Source organism: Seriola dumerili, unplaced genomic scaffold, assembly GCF_002260705.1.
Source record: "Seriola dumerili isolate Sdu_G_001 unplaced genomic scaffold, Sdu_1.0 BDQW01000331.1, whole genome shotgun sequence".
Classification (NCBI taxonomy): Eukaryota; Metazoa; Chordata; class Actinopteri; order Carangiformes; family Carangidae; genus Seriola; species Seriola dumerili.
In genome coordinates this window covers 9,394,171-9,412,872 of record NW_019174586.1, presented here as the reverse complement: position 1 = coordinate 9,412,872, position 18,702 = coordinate 9,394,171, and the positions used below count along the sequence as shown (strand labels likewise).

Below are 18,702 nucleotides of genomic sequence, written 5' to 3'. Positions count from 1 at the left end.
ATTAAAGTATATACTTTAAATGTGATGTAATTTCAAACATTACAACTATTGGTGCATATATATATATATATATATATATGCTGGCATCCTACATAATACTATGAAAAGACAGGAAAGACATAAATTTACAAACACATTCATATGAATGTTCTCATTCATGTAGATTTCTCAGCATCACTTGTGTTAATAAAAAGTGCCACAATCAGCAGATTCAGATTTGCATTTTTCAGACATTAAACATCCTATAAAACGAGTTACTAGCTAACAGCAACGCTCTTCCCTCAATTTATTGCCCTGGTGCATAGAAACACATTTCACCTCTTCACTGGACTTTTGTTTTGAGTGTCCGCTCTTATTAACTTCTTTATGACATAATGGTACTTCTATGATAATCCACAACCACTGTATGTTTATCAAGAGTCGTTTCAATAGAAGTCATGGATCACGCACGCACACACACACGCACACACAGTGTCCCCTGGCTGGAATTCAAACAGAACAGAATCCAACAACCAACAAACAATAAAACACTTTAGCCTGTAGCTCCAAAACTGAACAGACAAATCTATATTACCAGTCCATTCAGTCTACATCTATCCTGCAGTGAAGTCAAACCTGAGTCTTCTCTATTGCAGTGAAAACCAGTTAAGCTCCTTGAATTTATTTCATACAATGTCACATTTTTTACCTACTGCTGTTGCTCCAAAGAGAACAACAGACTTTCAGCCTCAGTGATGTATAATTACTTTAGGGAAGAGATGTAGGAACAGCAGATGGAAGCAGCACAGCAGAAATTTAGTTGTCTGTTATTTACAGTGACAGCTGATTTGGGTAAATATAAAAGTGTATTAAGGTACAGCGAGATGAAAAAGTTTTGTAATCCTTGAGGAGGAGCACAAAATAATTAGAGTCTAAAAATAGACAGTGACATTTCCTACCCTAACCCAAACCCTTTGGATTAATAAACTCTAAAACCATATTAAACTATTTAGAACAGCATAGATATTGTGTGAGTGGTGTAGGGATAGCTCTGCCATAGTCACTCTGAAGAAACAAAATACACACACATTCACAAACACACACACTCACAAATACACACACAGACACTTGACCTTTAAGCTGGCTCCATATGTCCTAATGCACATCCACATGGGAAACACTGGATGCGTTCAGAGGGCTTTAACGCAAATGCAGCTTGAACTAATGGTTTTACCACAGGAACCAGATGGCATCATGCCAGGCTGTTAGAGCACAGCTGTAACTCACCGGTCAGGTTTGTGCCCCCCGGGTCACGTTTTTACTTACGTTATACATGTGAGGACCTGAAGTTTAATAACCACCTGAACAAGACACCTAATCCCAATTTCAACTTCTCTGTGTTCAGTATCATTGTGAACTTTGGCTTTAGGTCAAACAAAACAAGCTACTTAAAGACACCTCGGATTCATGAGAAACTGGGATGGACACCCCCCAACCCCCTAAATGTTCACTTTCCAAAAATGTCATCACAAAAATGTCAAACTAGGATTAATTAGACAATGTAAAGAGACCACACACAAACCTAGAAAGCATTCAGAAAGTGTATACCTCCACTGGGGCTACACAATTCTCCATTTGTACTTTTAATGGTAAAGAATTACATTTTTTTTTATCTCCATCATCATTCACAGCATACATGTTCCTGATATGTTTAAGTCAAATGAGTTTAGTAGATCATGAGAATATTGCAAAAATATATTTAAAAAAAAAAACTATAGAAATAGTGTAAAATTCAGAGTTCTGTGTGCAAAAGCTACTCACTCATTCCTTGGACTATAACTCACATTTCCATTTGGTCAAGTTTATTTAGAAGACAATCACAAGTTTGTCTCAGAGGGTTTTACAACTTATCCAACATATCAAATCATCTTCCTCAGAAAAAACACAACAACTAACAGATTGTAGGTCTTTGACATAATCAGCTGAAGAACACACAAACAAACAAACAGAAACAAATAAACAAACAGCCCTCAGTTGAAGATAAATACTGGATGGAAGTAAAGGACACGGGTCAAACAAACCTTTCTTAAGACTTCTCATGAATTTATCAGATCATGATTGGGAGGAAACACAGGAAGTGGACTGATCAAGAGACAGACAGATTAAACATCTTTTCCAGAGAGACTTATCATTAAATCACATCAGAAAATGTTAACCGGCAGGAGAGAGAGGAGCTCTTCCCAATTCATGAGCACTGAGTCACGAATCACAATTCATTTAACTCATGGTAGCTGCACACACGTAGCGTAGAATAAACAGTGAGAGTTGTCGGGGTGTGGATAAACTAAATGAGCAGCTTGAATGTGATTCTCATTTATTTTGATTTGGTTTGAAATGTGACCATATGGTTTGGATTCTGCCTGTTAAACACAATGTGGAGTCTTTTTGCAGCTCTTAAATGGATATAATGGACATTTCAATATGTTTTGTTACACTCCTGGTGCCTGCCAAGCTTCATAATATTGACATTTCAACACCAATGTCAGTACATAATTTGAAAACAGCTTTATTCCTAACATAATGACATTAGCAATCCAAAACACGTGTGCACCGGCTTAGAAATGTAAAACATGTGTACACTCTTAGTATCTCATTTACTTACACTGGCCATCTCGTTTGTGGAGGGGGCACACTGGGGAATTGTAATGTCAAATAATTGTCTAAAGTAACAATACAATTTGGAGAAAGACAATTAATTTCTTTTATTGTTGTTGTTGTTGTTGCTGCTGATGCGGAGATGATGTTTCCTGCTCTTGGCATATCCAGTCTAAAGATAATAACATTGGCCTTCACTGACTCCAAGATGGAGACAAAGATGTGAGAACTCAGAAATTTAAATATCAATTATGTAGTTTTAGTCAGCTGGGAATATGAATGAGATCCGACCTTTCAGTTAGAAGTTTTCTTCCAACGTTAACAGCATGAAAGATTTGAAAAAAATATAAACAGTGGTTGTTTTAATGTCAAACTATTTGGACCCGAGTGAACTCAATAAATTATACTCCCTTTTATCTTGTGAGAAAACCTGCAGAGCTCAACGCAGAACTACAATTACAAAAACCTTTAAATTAACATCATGTCAATCTGAGGTTCCTCTGGTTTATTTGGGGTTGAGGGTGTGAACATCATCACACATGAGTCAGTACTACAGGACTTGCAATTAGAGTTGTAACAACTGTTCTCTGACTTAAAAGAAAAACATTTTTGTTTAATATTACATTTTTCTGCAGAAATATTTTTATATTTTGAGATGGACTTTCTCAACTACTGATGCTCCTCCAACATCCGACTGCCCCCCCCATCATCATCTATTCATCCATATCCTTCCTCTGTCTGTTGGTGTCATTCAGGTTTCAGTTACCCTGCTCGTTGTCTTCATGCAGCAACCCGCTGACCCAACCACATGGCTTTACATTTCCTCACACACAGCAGGGAGTCCTATAGTTCTAACAGTTAAGAGTCAAGCTGCTTGACCAAGACACGGCACAGCTGTGGTACTTTCATGCGCAGCAGGTGTCCAACTGAATTAATGAGATGAGTCATGTCATGTGATGTGGAAATGCTTCCTCTACAGTCTACCACTGTCATACATTATTCGACGAACGACAGAACTGATTGGTAACTTTACAACATATTTGCACAACATTACCACCAGCATCTCCCATGAAGCCAGCTGATATATTCATTTCATACGATAACAATAACTCTGATGTGTAACAAACATATTTCGGCCACTAAAACGTCATGAAAGACATTTTCCTTTGAGTATGAAAGATATACACAGGGCCACATATAAAGCTTTAATTCTGATAAACTTTCTGAGTGGATGAAGAGACCGACTCAACCTCACAGCAGCCAATGTTACTTCTATGATAACCTGCTTTATAATTTAGTCAACAGAGAATATTACAAATGCAAATTGACATTTAACTTTTAACAAATTATTCCACAGGTATAATGATAGATTTAACAACATGTAAAGATGAAAACACTTTACAGGTATAATTATTTCTGAAATGTCAGACTGTGTTAAAAGGTTTTAATTATTTTAAGAATTAAAATAATTAAAACACCTCTGAAAGAAACCACAGTTAAAACTGTAAATGAAATGGATGACAGGTAGCTGTTTTCTGCTCCCACAGTTTCTGGGGTTAATGTCCTGTCAACACTTATTATACTTGTTTTGACAGTAAATTAATGCCACTCAAATGGATAACTAGCCAAAATGAGAAAAACAAAGACTGGATAAAGACTACACATACTGAGGGATGCACACACACACACGCACACACACACACATACATCTTAGATTTAAATCACCAATGTGCGTGTATGTGTTTGTAATGATCCAGCTGTGTGGTTTTGTCACCCGCTCCATCTGCTGCCCGTCTCCCCAGTGAGGGCCCAATTAAGCCTCAGTACAGAACTCACTGCTGAGGGAGGCGACCTGAGCCGGGCCCTGTCAGGGGGCCAACCAACTGCACCAGGACCTCTGGCAGCAATGACACTCCCCCAAACTGAGAACTTTTCAAGAGGAGACCACAGGGGCGAGAGCTCTCTCTGGACATAGGCCAAGAATGCTTCAGACAGGAAACACACCTGAGCTTCTCTGCCAACTGTTTCTACTCACAATTCAGTGAAAACAAAACTAAACATGTTTTGGGGGAAAACATAATGCTGTCCAGATCTGCTGTTAACAATAATAATCTTCACTGGCATCATTTTGGAAGATATGCTTATAACAAACATATCTGCTAATGTTTACTGACAGTATTTTTTATTTGTTTTCCCTCCAATAGCTATATCTGCTTCTCATAACTTAAACATTGTCAATGTATTCATTATTATTTAGGCAGCTAAAATACATGGTTAAGATTAACAAAATGCTACTAATTGAAAAAGTTTGGATCAAAAAAGGGGATGTAAAACCTTCTCCCTTCAACTTTTGACTCTGCATTTGAACATCACACGGCGTCCTGCATTGGACCGAATCATAAATTATCGATGATCACATCTATATGGATTTTAGTTGCATATGAATGTAATTGTTAGGACTAGAAGAACATAGTTTGAGATATGGATTTACTAATTTACACTGTTGATGAAGTGTTTGCCTCATGATGTGAGTCGACTTACAACCTCAACAGTGAACACAACTTTTTTCGGTGGGTTCACCTTCCACTGTATTTATGGTATAGTCGAGACAGTCTGGTTAGACTAAAGAGAATGCACTTCAGAGATTTCATCTATGCTATCTATGTATTTCATCACCATAATCCAGTTACAATCCCCATCATCCGCCTGCGATCATTTACATAAATAACTACTGTTTTGCCTTTTGCTGCATCATGTCAGCAGGATGCCAAAAGAAACCGACCCAACCTTTTGCAAGCAGTTTTAAAATCTGCTGATCTGTGGTGTCACTACAGTTTCTAAAATACCTCTACTGTGCAAATTATGATGAAGTATATGATATATATATATGAAGTATATACTGTATTACATTACCAATACTTTATTTCAGTAAATAAAGTGAAGTACTGCTATACACTGCCAGAGTTAGGATTCAATTTCCACTGTACCTCGATACATATGTGAATTGCTCTTTTATTACAAAACTGAATGTTTAAATTACTCTAAAATTACTGTCCATGTACATTATGGTCTAACAGTTTAAATACTACATTTACTTTTAATGAGGGTTTTGAGAAAATCAAATAAGTAAGATTTTCCCTCTCATTCCACCCCTCTCAGAAAATTCCTGCTATACTGCTTTTCCACTTCAATCTACTCCATCACTCCCTTTTTCCCACACTGTCAAAGTCCCTTTCATTCATCTCTGAGGCAGCATACCTGGCCAATGATCTTTCTGCACGTGCTCCTCAAGCCCATTAGTCCTCTGGGGTTGTTATTTAAATATCACTGTGCTTCCATCAGTCTCTCTTTCAGACAGACAATTACGCAACACACCTGCTCCCCATCACCACCTTATCCTGCAGGATGATCCAAGTCTTTCAGCAGCAACATTCAGTCTTCCATCAACTTATCTCCACCACCACCACCAGTGTCTAGACTCTGGAGGAATGAAACTATCTCCTATCTTCACTGGCCTCTGCTTATCAAAGATGTATCGCATCAATGGGGTCCAATCGCCAAAGTCTTCAGTTGTTCACCTCAGTAAATTTACTTATACAGTTTGTATTGATTTTCTCTTATTGAACTTCCTGTAAGATCTACAGTTACGTGTCCAAAATAATGAAGCAATTTAAATGGTTGTTAGAGTTCAGTGTAGTTCATGAATAAGACAAAGTTTAAATTAAGAAAAATGGTATCCCATTGTTGCGTAAACATTTGATAAACTGCTAAAAAAAACTACTGGTATCACCAATAAGGTCAACTAGAATGACTAAGATTATAATCTTTCCTGAATGTTTAGTTCCATTAATAAACACTATGTTATCTTAAAAATAGCAAAATATAAGGCTGGATATGAGCAATGAAATTAACTAAATTTTGAAAATAGATTGGATTGAGTGTGAAAGTTACTTGGAAAAACCGAAGAAAAAAAAGTTTGGAAAATGCTAGCAAACGGACATTGATTTGAGATTTTGGAAAAGCTTTCAAATGTATCTCAGTGATGGAGTCATCTTATCCCAGGGCTTTCAGCTGAATCATCACTGCTTTCATCAGTGGGAGGAGTTTGTTTGCTCAGTCTTCTAATGGGATGTCTTTAAATCAAATGCATCTCACCGTCTTCATCAGTGGACGGACTCGCACTTCATCTGTGAGCGTGAGATTCAAGTTATCCGTGAGGAAACATCTACTAACTGGACTTTGATTGAAGATTATTTTGTCAAACTAAGAAAATTGTCTTTTAATTCAGCTCAGATTATAAAATTACATCTTAAAAGGAGGACTGCAGAGAGGGATCTGAAAACCTTGAAGTAATATATGAATTTTTCTGCATTTTACACCTGATATCAAGGAGCTTAACTTTGCTAATTGCCATTCAGGGTCAGGCTGGTAAGTGTGTGTTCCTAGTTTAGGACATGCTGATTTAAATCTTTACCCTGCTCTGGTCCTCCAGGGGGAGTTAAAGCTTGGTCCTTGCCAGCTTCTATCTTCACAGCAGCTGCCATCCCACCTCAAATTCCTCCCTTCTGTTTTGATTCACTCCAATTATCTGCATGCTCCTGCGTTCTCCCAGACTCTCCAACCAATCCCTCATTACTCATAACTTTCCCGTTTGTGGTGTCTTAAGGAGCAACAGAAATTACCCTTTAGACATCTGGACAGACTCTCCCTCTCTCCCTCTCTCTCTCTCTCTCTCTCTCTCTCTCTCTCTCTCTCTAGTTTCCCTCCAAGTGCAGGCACACGGAGGACTCTGTTTGGTTTTATTTGACAGCGGTAATTAAATTTGCCTGCCTGTTGGTGAGGAGCAATCGAGCTGCCAACTGTGTGGATCTCCAGGCGGGGTAATGCTTTACTGTGACAGAGTGAGAGTCCATGTGAATCAATGTGCGCGACAGAAAACTAAGGTCTGGCGGAGAGGTATGGCTTTCTTCAGAACCCACAAGACAAGGACGCACACTTCAGTACTTCTTGATGAAATTTTCAATTTAATTTAAATGCTAATTTGAATTTGATGGCAGTCTTGGGGCTCTTCTCTCTCAAAAAGCAAAATGGATGCTTCTCCTTTAGTTCCCATGTTGTATTTAGACTCACTAAGTTCCTATTCGTTCTCACAACTGTTTCAGTACGACTTCTACACCAGGAGAGCTCAGCTAATCCAAAAGTCAGAGCCCAATTCGCTAAACTGATAATAATAAGCATTCTGCAGTCTTTAGTTGCACATGCAAGAACACTGAGCTGCTAAGAGTCTATTCATTCTCCACTGATGAAATCCATCAAGGCTTTTTGACAACTTTCATTAACATACTCAACCCAAACTTCTGTTCAGGTTCATTAAGGTATCCATTGAGGAATTGGCATTTTGCCTTGAATTTTTCATGTGTGGAGAGAAAAGGGAAAAAGAAATGCAATGAAATTAAGGAAACAAAATAGATGCAGAATCAAACACAGCTAAAAATATCACAGAGGAAAAGGATTTCAAGAGGAAAGAAGAATTAAAAAGATACAGAAAGACAAACAGACAGAGAGAAAGCGTATGGGACCTTGCCAGGAGTTATTTCAGTCTGTGTCTCATCACGTTATTGATTCCTAATATCAGCTGACACTGGATGGTATTTCATGGGCATTTGCCCTGTTAAATGTCAGTATGGTCTTAGTTCAAGGCCTCTGACTGAGAATAAACCCTAGACTGCAGAGAGACGAGGAAGGAACGGGGCCAAGTACTTAAAGGTGAAAACTCTTTCCCCCTTAATTTCTTTAGTTGACAGCCTGCATCTCGATTTCTTTCTTAGCAGTTATAGTAACATTTTACTCACCAGTTTCATTGCTGAAAGTCCAACGAGTTCAACCAACCAGATGAGTTTTAGACAGTTCTGAAGTTTAATCCGCATAACTGAACCATTCATATGAGGTAAAACCAAAAAGGGAGTGAGCCGGAGGCGTCTGTTTCAGTGCCCTTTGCACTATAGCTGCACGTGCAGCTGCAGTTAATACATTGGGTCATAGAATAAACCAGGAAGTGGCTTTGCAGAATCAAATGGATGTTTTGGATGTTTGAGAACAGACAGTTTAGGTCTTTATTTTCACTTCCAAGTAAATGGTTTCATAATTTGGACAAACTTTTGAATGACAGACTGAAGTAATTGGGACAAACTGAGGATATGTCCCTCCCCCTCGCATGCTGTCTTGACAGGAGCTGCACCAAATTAAGGGGGCTGGTCTGAATTCAAGCACCAATGTGAATGTTAGATGTAGACTTTGAGGAATTATGTCTAGACTACAATCTCTACACGGAAATCAAATAAATAAGGAGTGTACTTGGATCAAGTTTAGGTTTGTTATGAAAGCTTTCATTCTATTTGGGAAAACAAAGGCTCTCTCAATAAATTTAACTTGTATGAATTTGAATAAAATGGGGGACTTTTCATGCAGAAGCTTCATTTCATCTTGCGGCTATTTAGAGATTTTTATCACGCAGTATATACAAGGGATTGCCCCTACCTGATCTGTGTATTTCAATCAAGTAGACACTTTTTTCTTTTTCTTTTTTTTTTTTCAACTAGTGCTGACTGATTAGTCGATGGATGAATTAGTCAATCAACAGAAAAAAAATCGTTTTGATGATTTTTCAGCAGAAACCATGAAAAAATGCCCAACTTCAGCCTCTGAACTGAGAGGATTGTTTGGTCATATCATCATAAACTTTGGGCTTGAGACTGTTGGAAATAAAACATGACATTTGAAGACATAACCATGGGGTGTGGGAAGTTGCTGAGTGCATTTTTTTCAACATTGGTTGAAATTTTATAGACTGACTAATCAAAAAATAATCTGCATATTCATCAATAATAAAAAAGAATCGTTACTCGCAGCCCTAGGACAGATGTTATTCTTGAGGGGAGAACCCCACCTAAAGACTTGATAAAGTCAGAACTCAGCCCAGTCTGAGCAGGTAAAGAAGACTGAGTGGAGGCAGAAACAGCACATGGCATTTTGTTCAGGTATTGGCCTGAACTGAATGTCAGAACACTCAATAACACAAGCGCTCAGGAGTGGTCCCTGACCAGCTGTCCTGTCTGTCTGTACGTCTGTCTGTCCTGAGTGTACAGAAACTTTGGGAGCATCAAGCTGCAGAGTGACTCAGTGGAGAAAAAGCCATAAAAACCTGCTCGACTGTCCAAAGAGCGTCAGGAGAGAAGGTGACTCACAACTGTATAAACTATGTCACTGAAGACACACACATGTACACACACCGTGATTGTAAAATCTGTGGCCAAAGAACCTCTCTCTCTCTCTCTCTCTCACACACACACACACACACACACACACACACACAGAACCTTTAAGACATCAGGCCAATGATATAAATGTCAGGAACAGTTACTGCTTAAAAGCAAAGTTGGTACGAACTTTAACGGGGAACAGAAGAAGGGAACAGCAGATGGTGAACAAATGGTAAGAGGCCTGATGATAATTTAATAGAGCACTTGATTATGTAATAAGTCATAAAGTCAATACATACTCAGTGTCCTTGAGTTCAAATGCAAACACAAACACACACACACAGTTTTATACTTATTATACTTGAGTTCTGTTCCTTCTTCCCCGGAGGCAAACAGCTGAAGTTAACCGTATCAGCGCTGCAGGTGTCAGGCCTGCAGGGGGCACTACAGATGAAATACTGTTACAAAAAAGTATTATACAGTAAATACCAATAGTATAAAAACTGTTCTCTGTTTCTCAGACAATAAGAATAAAAAGTCCAATAACCCTAGACTCACTGGTATTGTGCATGACTATAATAATATACACTCTAAAATGAGGCAGGGCCAAATAAATTAGCAACACCATCAATCATCACCACGGCCAATATAAATGAGATTTGAGAATTTACTGGCGTGACTGAGTGAACTTCAACCAGAAGGTAGTGCCAAGGTTTGTGGGCCTTGATAGAAAATACATAATGAAACCCTAATGAACCTTACAAGTAGCTCTGATATCAGATAATTGAAAAAAATAAGCACTTAATGTTCATATGAAATTCTTTAGCTGTGTTTCATTATGTTAGGGCTTTGTGTAATTAGTCACAATGAGATTAAAATTTACCTCATCTCCCTTAGAGCTAATGGTCCATAGCTCATACTACTTACTGCCAAAATTGTTGTACTCAGTTGTAATTTTGTATTTAAATCAAGTTCATTTTTTATTCCCAACCGAATTTTCATGACGCTCTAATGTAGCAACTGAAAATAATCCTCTTAAATGTCCTTTCCTTGTTAGACAGGAGGGAGACGAGGACACATGCAGGACTGGGATGATCAACAGTTTGATTCACAAAGGATTATGTAAAAAAAACTAACTTTATCTAACCAGAGAGTCAATGCAGGATCTCATCATGTTAACAACCAGCAACAATAGATGTTGACAGGTCATGGCAGTCTCTTGTAAATATTGCTTTTATGAATCTATACCATATAATTTTGAGATAGCTGTAAGTTTGTAGTAAATAATGTGTTCTCTTTAATAATAATATATACACAAATATACAACTAAAATACAACAAATATACAACAAAATTGCTTTGTTCTGATTTTTACAGCAGAATACAACCTTGAAATAAGAGTTTATTACAAGCGATGATTCCCAGTCCCACCATCGCCAACACAGACAGAACATTATTTCTCTCTCATCTGTGAACAATGCAACCTCTTGTCTCATGCATTATTTAACGCATGCCAAATTTTTACGAGCTAACACCCCCAACAACTTAACGAGCCAATGCCAACAGCCCTGATTCCTGTTATTCAGGTCATCTGGGGCAAAGTCCAAGACCAGAGCTGGTTTCCTGTACCCTTAACATTGTAATACTGGACCTGGGTACAGTGATGGTTAATAATAAGAATAAATATCGTAGATGGTCTTCTTTCTCCATCTGTACTTTCATTATCAGAGTTTGCAGAAGTCATAATTGACATTTAGGACTTTAGTTTGTTTTCAGTAAACTGCTTCAAGAGGACAATGTGTTCAGAGTCTTCGGTTAACGCCAGGTGTAATCACTTCGGAGGGTGTGTTGTGACTATTCAGGAAACATTGTTCAACCTCAACTTGGCAACGACCAACTGGCAAACAATCTCTTCCCTTTTAATGTGACTAAAGTCTAGAGAAGACGCACAGACTGCGGAAATGTAATAAAACATGTCATAAAAACCATGAGGGGTATATGTTACCACACAAATCAAACCTAAGAGGTGTCAAAACAACAACAGAGGTTGATCATTGCCTTTCAAAACAACTCACAGGTGGATCTGCCACCTCTATGGTTTAGGCCTGGGTACGCTTAGGGAAATAAAATGACTTGTTGCAGATGAGGATTACGTTCACAGTGAAAAGACAACAAAGTTGACGTTTAGCTGTACTGAGAGACGATACTCATTATTTGTACGGCTTCAAGACATCACTTTTTTTTAAATACTTTTTTTTTTTTAAACCCACTTTAATAGTATTCTGATACAACTGAAGGAAAAAAAACATAAATTATTTCAAAAGTTAAAACTTTTAGAGAAGAAAATACCTGTATTTTCTGGGATACAAACATGTCTTTGAGAGACAAAGAGTCTCATTGGTTGAGTGAATTTTGAGAAATGTGAACTAATATATTAAACACATTAGACATGCAATGGAAAAATAAGCTGGTTTAATGAATCAGGCTGCATTTTATCTTAAATTTTTAATACTAGCCTTTATCATTTGTTACCTCCAATCTTTGATTTGATCTTACAGACTGATGCACACTATTATTTCATTTATAACTAATTTCTTGTGTAATTCTTCAATAACCCCTTAACACATTATCTGTAAAAAAAAAACTGGCCTTTGTGTCACTGTAAAAGTTATTTACAATAAAACAAAACAAAGAAAAACAAACATTTTAGAAACTGGAACTGCAAACATTTGTTTAGATGATTAACTGATTATCAAAATAGTTTCTGATTAATGTTGATCAACTAACTGATTATTTAAGTGTTCATTTCAGCACAGCCTTTCACTGGAATTCAGTTTGTAAGCTGGAAACATTCTGGCTCTTCAGCTCCACCCCAGGAGACTTAAACTGACCAATGAGATGAATTCTGCCTCCAGAGGAGCTCTGCCTCTGGCTTTGTTTGTAAACTGAAAATCCAATAAAAAACCTTATTAAAACTGGCCATTAAAAGTGACATTAAGTCCTGTAAACACACAGCAAACTCACAGAGACACAGGAGAACACTGGGGATAACTCCACCACAGCCAGCATGTGTCCCCAGTCCCATTAACCTTAATGGTCATTTCTGTTAAGCTGCATCGATAGGAGCTACGGGCATGTAGGTCACAAACACGGCTGTACATCACTGTAGCAGCTCATTAACGACAGTGGGAACTGCTACCTGAATATGGTCTCTGGTTAAAACAGCCAGAGATACGAACCTAGCAAACACAAACTCAGCAGTGGAAAACCCTGCTGTGCCTTTCTGCACAAACAACACAAGTTTACTCATCATCCACACCGACCAGCATCACTGGAGCTGCCTGTTCTCCAATATATTTTCACTTTTTTGATAACATAACATAATTATTTAATGATAAAAGTTTTACTTCTAGCATCACATAACAGCCAAACACTATTTGGTGGGATTATTCCACCTTAAAAAATTTTTTTTTTTTAAGAACTGGAGCAAACCCTTTTGGGTGCTTTACATTTTTTCGTTTACTCTGGCATGAGAAATAGGTTTAAAGTATCTGGATATTTTGTTTTAAATCTTAAATATTTCATTAACATTAATAAATTGTAAATAAATAAGCAGCAGCCATTGCTAAAGTATGAAAAAGACATTCTCAAATATAAACTAATAATAACTCAACAATCAAAAACTGCCTCGTCATTACAAAAATGATCTATGGACAGTCACAATCATCACAATCAGATTCTTACATATTACACATGTCTCAGTATGAAGCCGATTAACAAAATGGGACTTCAAGGCGTGTGTGTGTGTGTGTGTGTGTGTGTGTGTGTGTGTGTGTGTGTGTGTGTGTGTGTGTATGTATGTGTGTCCACACATTCCCATGAATGATGAATGCCAAAGTCCGTTGTATCAACATGTGGTTATGAAACAGTCTATCATGAAGTAATAAGGTGCATAAATCAGCCCTGTGCAGTGTGTGTGTGTGTGTGTGTGTGTGTGTGCGTGTGTGTGTGTGTGTGTGTGTGTGTGTGTGTGTGTGTGTGTGTGTGTGTGTGTGTGTGTGTGTGTGTGGATATTTTTCTGTCTATGTCTTTATATGTTCATTTAGATTAATCTCTGTTGTGCTTCTTTTCTTTTTTGCTCCGTGTGATTCTTGTTGTGAGTTTGCAGTTTCCTTTGAGTGTGTGTGTGTGTGTGTGTGTGTTCATGCCTTTTTTTATTGTAGTGCCATAACCCTGGTAGTCTTAAGCAAGCAATTCCTGGCACAGTGGCACCACAGAGATGATAAACTGACTTGACTTCAGAGTCCACAGCCATGTGTCAGAGATAGTATTATAAACCATAGATCTACAAAGCTACTATCTGCCATCTACTAGATTAGATGCTTTATTCTGCTGAGAGTTGGAAACTTCGAACAATAAAAAGATAAAACTGTTCTGCAGTCCTCCTGGCCTTAGCTAGGAGAGCTTTAATTAGAAAGAACGATCTGCGAGGAAGCCATCACTTTCTGTCTCACAGTATTAATGATAAATTGATCATCAACTGAGGCCAGACTTTGACCTCAGCAGCCCTGATACTTGAACACGACCAGAAAACATTACTGAACAAGTGTCTTTTCATAATGAGACATCCAGCTCTCAAAATAATGAAGACCTACTTCAACAAAAAGACCAAGATAAGAGTTAAAACTATGACATTATACAGAGTAATGAATCACTTCAAGATGCTTTAGTTGCAATTTTGTTTTGGATTGTTTCGTGCTAACTGATCAATATTTTCATATAAACAACGGATGTAATGACTGCATGAACAATGAGCTAAAAGAGGCTGAAAAGCTCCAAAGAGGGGTGGGTCTGTCACTGTGAGGGAATCCACCAACATTATATGTCACCTTATTTATTGTTATTTTGTAAGATATTAACAATAAAATAGAGCTTTAATGCAAACTTTATTTATGACCCTACAAAATAAACACACACAACTACCTACGGTTTGGTATCTAATATAATAAATTATATTGCAGGTCATTATTTTTTGTCTAATGCAGAAGTTGTTCACCTGCTAAGTACAACAGATCATAACAGCAATTTGTCTTGGTGACATCGCTGTGGAAAATAATATTTACCAAGTGTAGTTTCCCATGACACACTTTTCAGGACAACTTGACTTTCCATACAGTGCAATAGACACTGAACGTGTCATGCATGTGTCACCATTAGTCAGTTTTATCTTTTTCCCCAGAGATATAGATGCATTCAGTGATTTGACAGGCGTCCGCCATATTGGAGCCTTCGAGATCTGCCAATAAACAAACAGAGACGCACACTTCAACAACTCGCTTCATTCTCAACCCATTTTCACATCTGGTTTGTTGTAAACGTGAGAAATTAAACATGATATGGGTTAATTGTTGAAATTAAATTCAGTTACAGGGGTTGGACGTGTGGACGTGCTGGCACATCGCAGTGATACACAGCAGCGGTATCTATGTTTGAGGTATCTTCACAATGAGGTATCTCAAAAAAGACCACAAAAAAAAAAAAAAAAAATCAATAAAGTTGTTTTTTTACTTGACTTTAGAGCATTGTGTACCTAGTTTAGGTGAATAAAGGCTTATGTTATTTTCAGTCCCTGGTAGAACAGTATGAGGGCCTTTTGTGCCATAAACTGAACTAATTCAGATATTTGTAGGAAGGAACCGTCTTCAAAGTAGACCAGTCAAAACAGTGGGGGCTCAGCTAAAAATAGGCTTCATTACATCAGCTCATTGCCCGTGCACAGACTGGGCTGGCAGGCTGACTCATTGCAGCAGGTCAGTAATGAGATACCACTAACTGGGCCTCAAATCAAACACACATTCAGCAAAGCAAAGCTAAGACAAGATGCAACTGCACTACACTTTTGACCCCCTGTGATTCATACACCTCTTTTATTCATCTTCATTCTGATGTTTTCTAGAGCGGAAAAAAACTGCTAATTCTTCGGGTCCACCCATATTTACCCCCACCAGTGAGATTATTTATGCCTCCAGAGCAGCTCTGCCTCGCAGGAAAGTTTGCATAACTAAAACTCCATCCTGCCTGCTTAAAGTAAATATCACCCTTGGATGCTCTCACACGGTCGGTATCAACACATTCCAGGACTTTTGTTATGATGAAATGTTGTAATTTATCTCTTCGTTACAGACACCCTGAACCTGCTTTTGTGTATTTCAACTCCATTTATCAATTACCTACTTTTGCAAGAATTACAACAAGACCCAGAGAACTTGCGTCAATTTGTTGCATTGAGCTTTTATGTTTTACAAAGAGGTGGAAAGATCAAATACAATATTGACCTAATGAGGAGTGTTACCAGACTAAAAAGGAAAATGTTTGTGCTGCAATTCAAGATGGACTAGCTGCATCACATGATGGATGAATAGTGACAGCTCACCTGAAAAAGAATATACTATCATGTTGATAGTTTTCCTGAAGATAGAAATAAAGACTAAAACTTTCTGCATGACTCAGAAAACGGTTTAATTAAATATAGGTGCAGCAGATGATCGACCTTTCCAAGCATCTAAAACTTTTCACACTGAAAAACCTCGCAAAGAAATGGCTGCTCCACTATCACCATCTTTATAAAAAAATAAAAATTAAGAATAAAAAAAAGTAGATTAGAGGTTGTATAAATAAGCCTGTACCCCAAAGCAGGTTTCACGTGTTTAATTTCTGCTTAACTACTAAAACATCATAAAGGCCACCAAGCAGAGGGAGCCACTGGTTGCCTAAATATAAAATGTTTCTGTTATTTTCAGGCAATACAATTCTATTTTGTTTTGTTTTTTTATGTCCCATCATTGACCTGACTCTTATGTGCTCGGAGCTGAGCAGGATGACGGCTGGCAGATGTTGTTAGTGTCACTCACAATGAGAGCAGTGAGCAAGAAGGAAATGACATCTGTCTTTTCTGGAGGGGAAAACCTTGAAAACATCCTTGCACAAGCCAATTTGAATGCGATACAAACGCAACACTGGTTATGTATCATTATGTCAAATAATATTTTGTATGCAAGAGGATTGACAAGGACATTCAAGCGAAACTGACTGTTGTTTAAGAGCTACACAAATAAGATGTATTATTATTTTAACACATTTTTTTTTTCATTTATGTTAGTTTGAATGGATTGTAAATGTCAGACTGTGTTCAGGCCATAGGGGAAACACCTGTTGCTATTTTCATTTGACCAAAAAAAATGAGAACTTTTACTATAAATGTTTATTAAATGATTATTATGTTAAATGTTTTCTATAAATGCATATTTATGCCGCAATTGAGCATTTCAGGTCGGAGAGATTTAATCTGCGTGAATGATTCTTCCCAAGTAACTGGAGATTTTATTTTAAAATATATTGGATTCATTTTGATTTATTGATTTGTCTCATTTTTTTTTTCCTTTTAGAAGTGTGTTCTCACGATGTCATCATTTTGGATGTGCAATGCTTGTGGTTACTTTGTGTTGAAGTTGTTCCACATATCCCATAATTGATTCTTCCTTCACTTCCTCTGCCTCCACCTTCTCCTCTCTCACCTCCTTCTCTTTCTTTGCCTCTTCCTTCACTTTCGCCTCCTCTGACTCCGCCATCTCCTCTCTCTTTTCTCCTTTTGATCATGGGATTTAATGGACCTCGTCTTTTTCTTCTTCTGTTTCGCCTCCCTCACATCCTCTACTTCCTGCACCTCTTTCGTCTCTCCCTTTTTCGTCTCCTTCTCATCACAGTGCTCCTTCTTTAACTCCTCCTATAGGCATGATCTATTTTGTGTCTCGAGTTTGGAGGTCTTCTCTTCCAGAACAGCTATATCTGCCTGGTTCCTGTCAGGTGTCTTCAGTAACTGTGCCACTGTCAAATTCAGGTTCTCGATTTCGTTTTGTTTTGTCCTCAAGCGCCTACCTCTCTGCTCTGGCATTTTCTTTAAGCTGCTATATCTCCTTCTAAAGGGCACCGTTTCTTTCTTCTCATAATTCAGGAGTCCTTTCAACTCCTGAAGTTCTATCATACCCTCCTGTAAATCCATCAGCTTCTTCTGAGTCCTCTTCTTCTTCATCCTTCTTCTTAGAGTCTTCCTCTGTCAGCGAGGCATCAAAGTTGTCTCCTTGCTTACGGTTGTTCTTGTTTGACACCTCCGTCCACTTGACTTTGAACATTTCAGTGAACATTTTATCAAACGAGTTGAACATTTTCTCCAAATTCCTCAGAAAGGTCCACATACTCGTTTGCCTTCAGCTTTTGGTTTTTGTTTTTTAGCTGTTCAATATCTTTCAGCATCTCTTCTACTGGGGTTTTGTCCTCAATTTCTGTTTTTTTCTTCTTCTGTGTGCTTTAATTTAGCAAAGTGATACCACATAAATCTACATAAGAAATTACACTAAAATCTAAGTTTCACTGCAGTTTATGTTTTCCTACACTTCTTATATAAACAGTTAAAGACAGGACTCGCCCTTATTTGTCTGCAGGAAAGTGTTTTTCCAGACAAAATGTTTTACTGCCTCTGCTGCTTTGAAAACAAGTTGTGCTCTTGACAAAATCATAAATACACACTAATAAATCCACATTCGACTTCATGGGGTTCATCACTGTGGGGATAATAAACTCTAATTTTAGAAAAGAAATAGCTTCACAGGATCAAAATAAATTCCCCTTCCAATAATCATTCTTATTTCAAAAATACAAAACTGATCATGTCTTATTATTTATCACCAAACCGGCTATCGGGTCGCAGATATCCCACTGTTAAATCATAAGATTTATTCATCAGATAGTTGCTA

General features: G+C 37.8%; 1 protein-coding gene across 1 annotated transcript in view; it reads right to left on the bottom strand.

Moving 5' to 3' along the window:
- Positions 1-18,144, bottom strand: part of htr4 (5-hydroxytryptamine receptor 4) — a 99,518-nt gene extending 81,374 nt beyond the window's left edge. Inside the window, exon 1 of the mRNA XM_022760176.1 lies at positions 17,936-18,144. Coding sequence (XP_022615897.1) covers positions 17,936-18,144 — 209 coding nt within the window. The remainder of the gene's footprint in view (positions 1-17,935) is intronic.
- Positions 18,145-18,702: the final 558 nt, after the last annotated feature.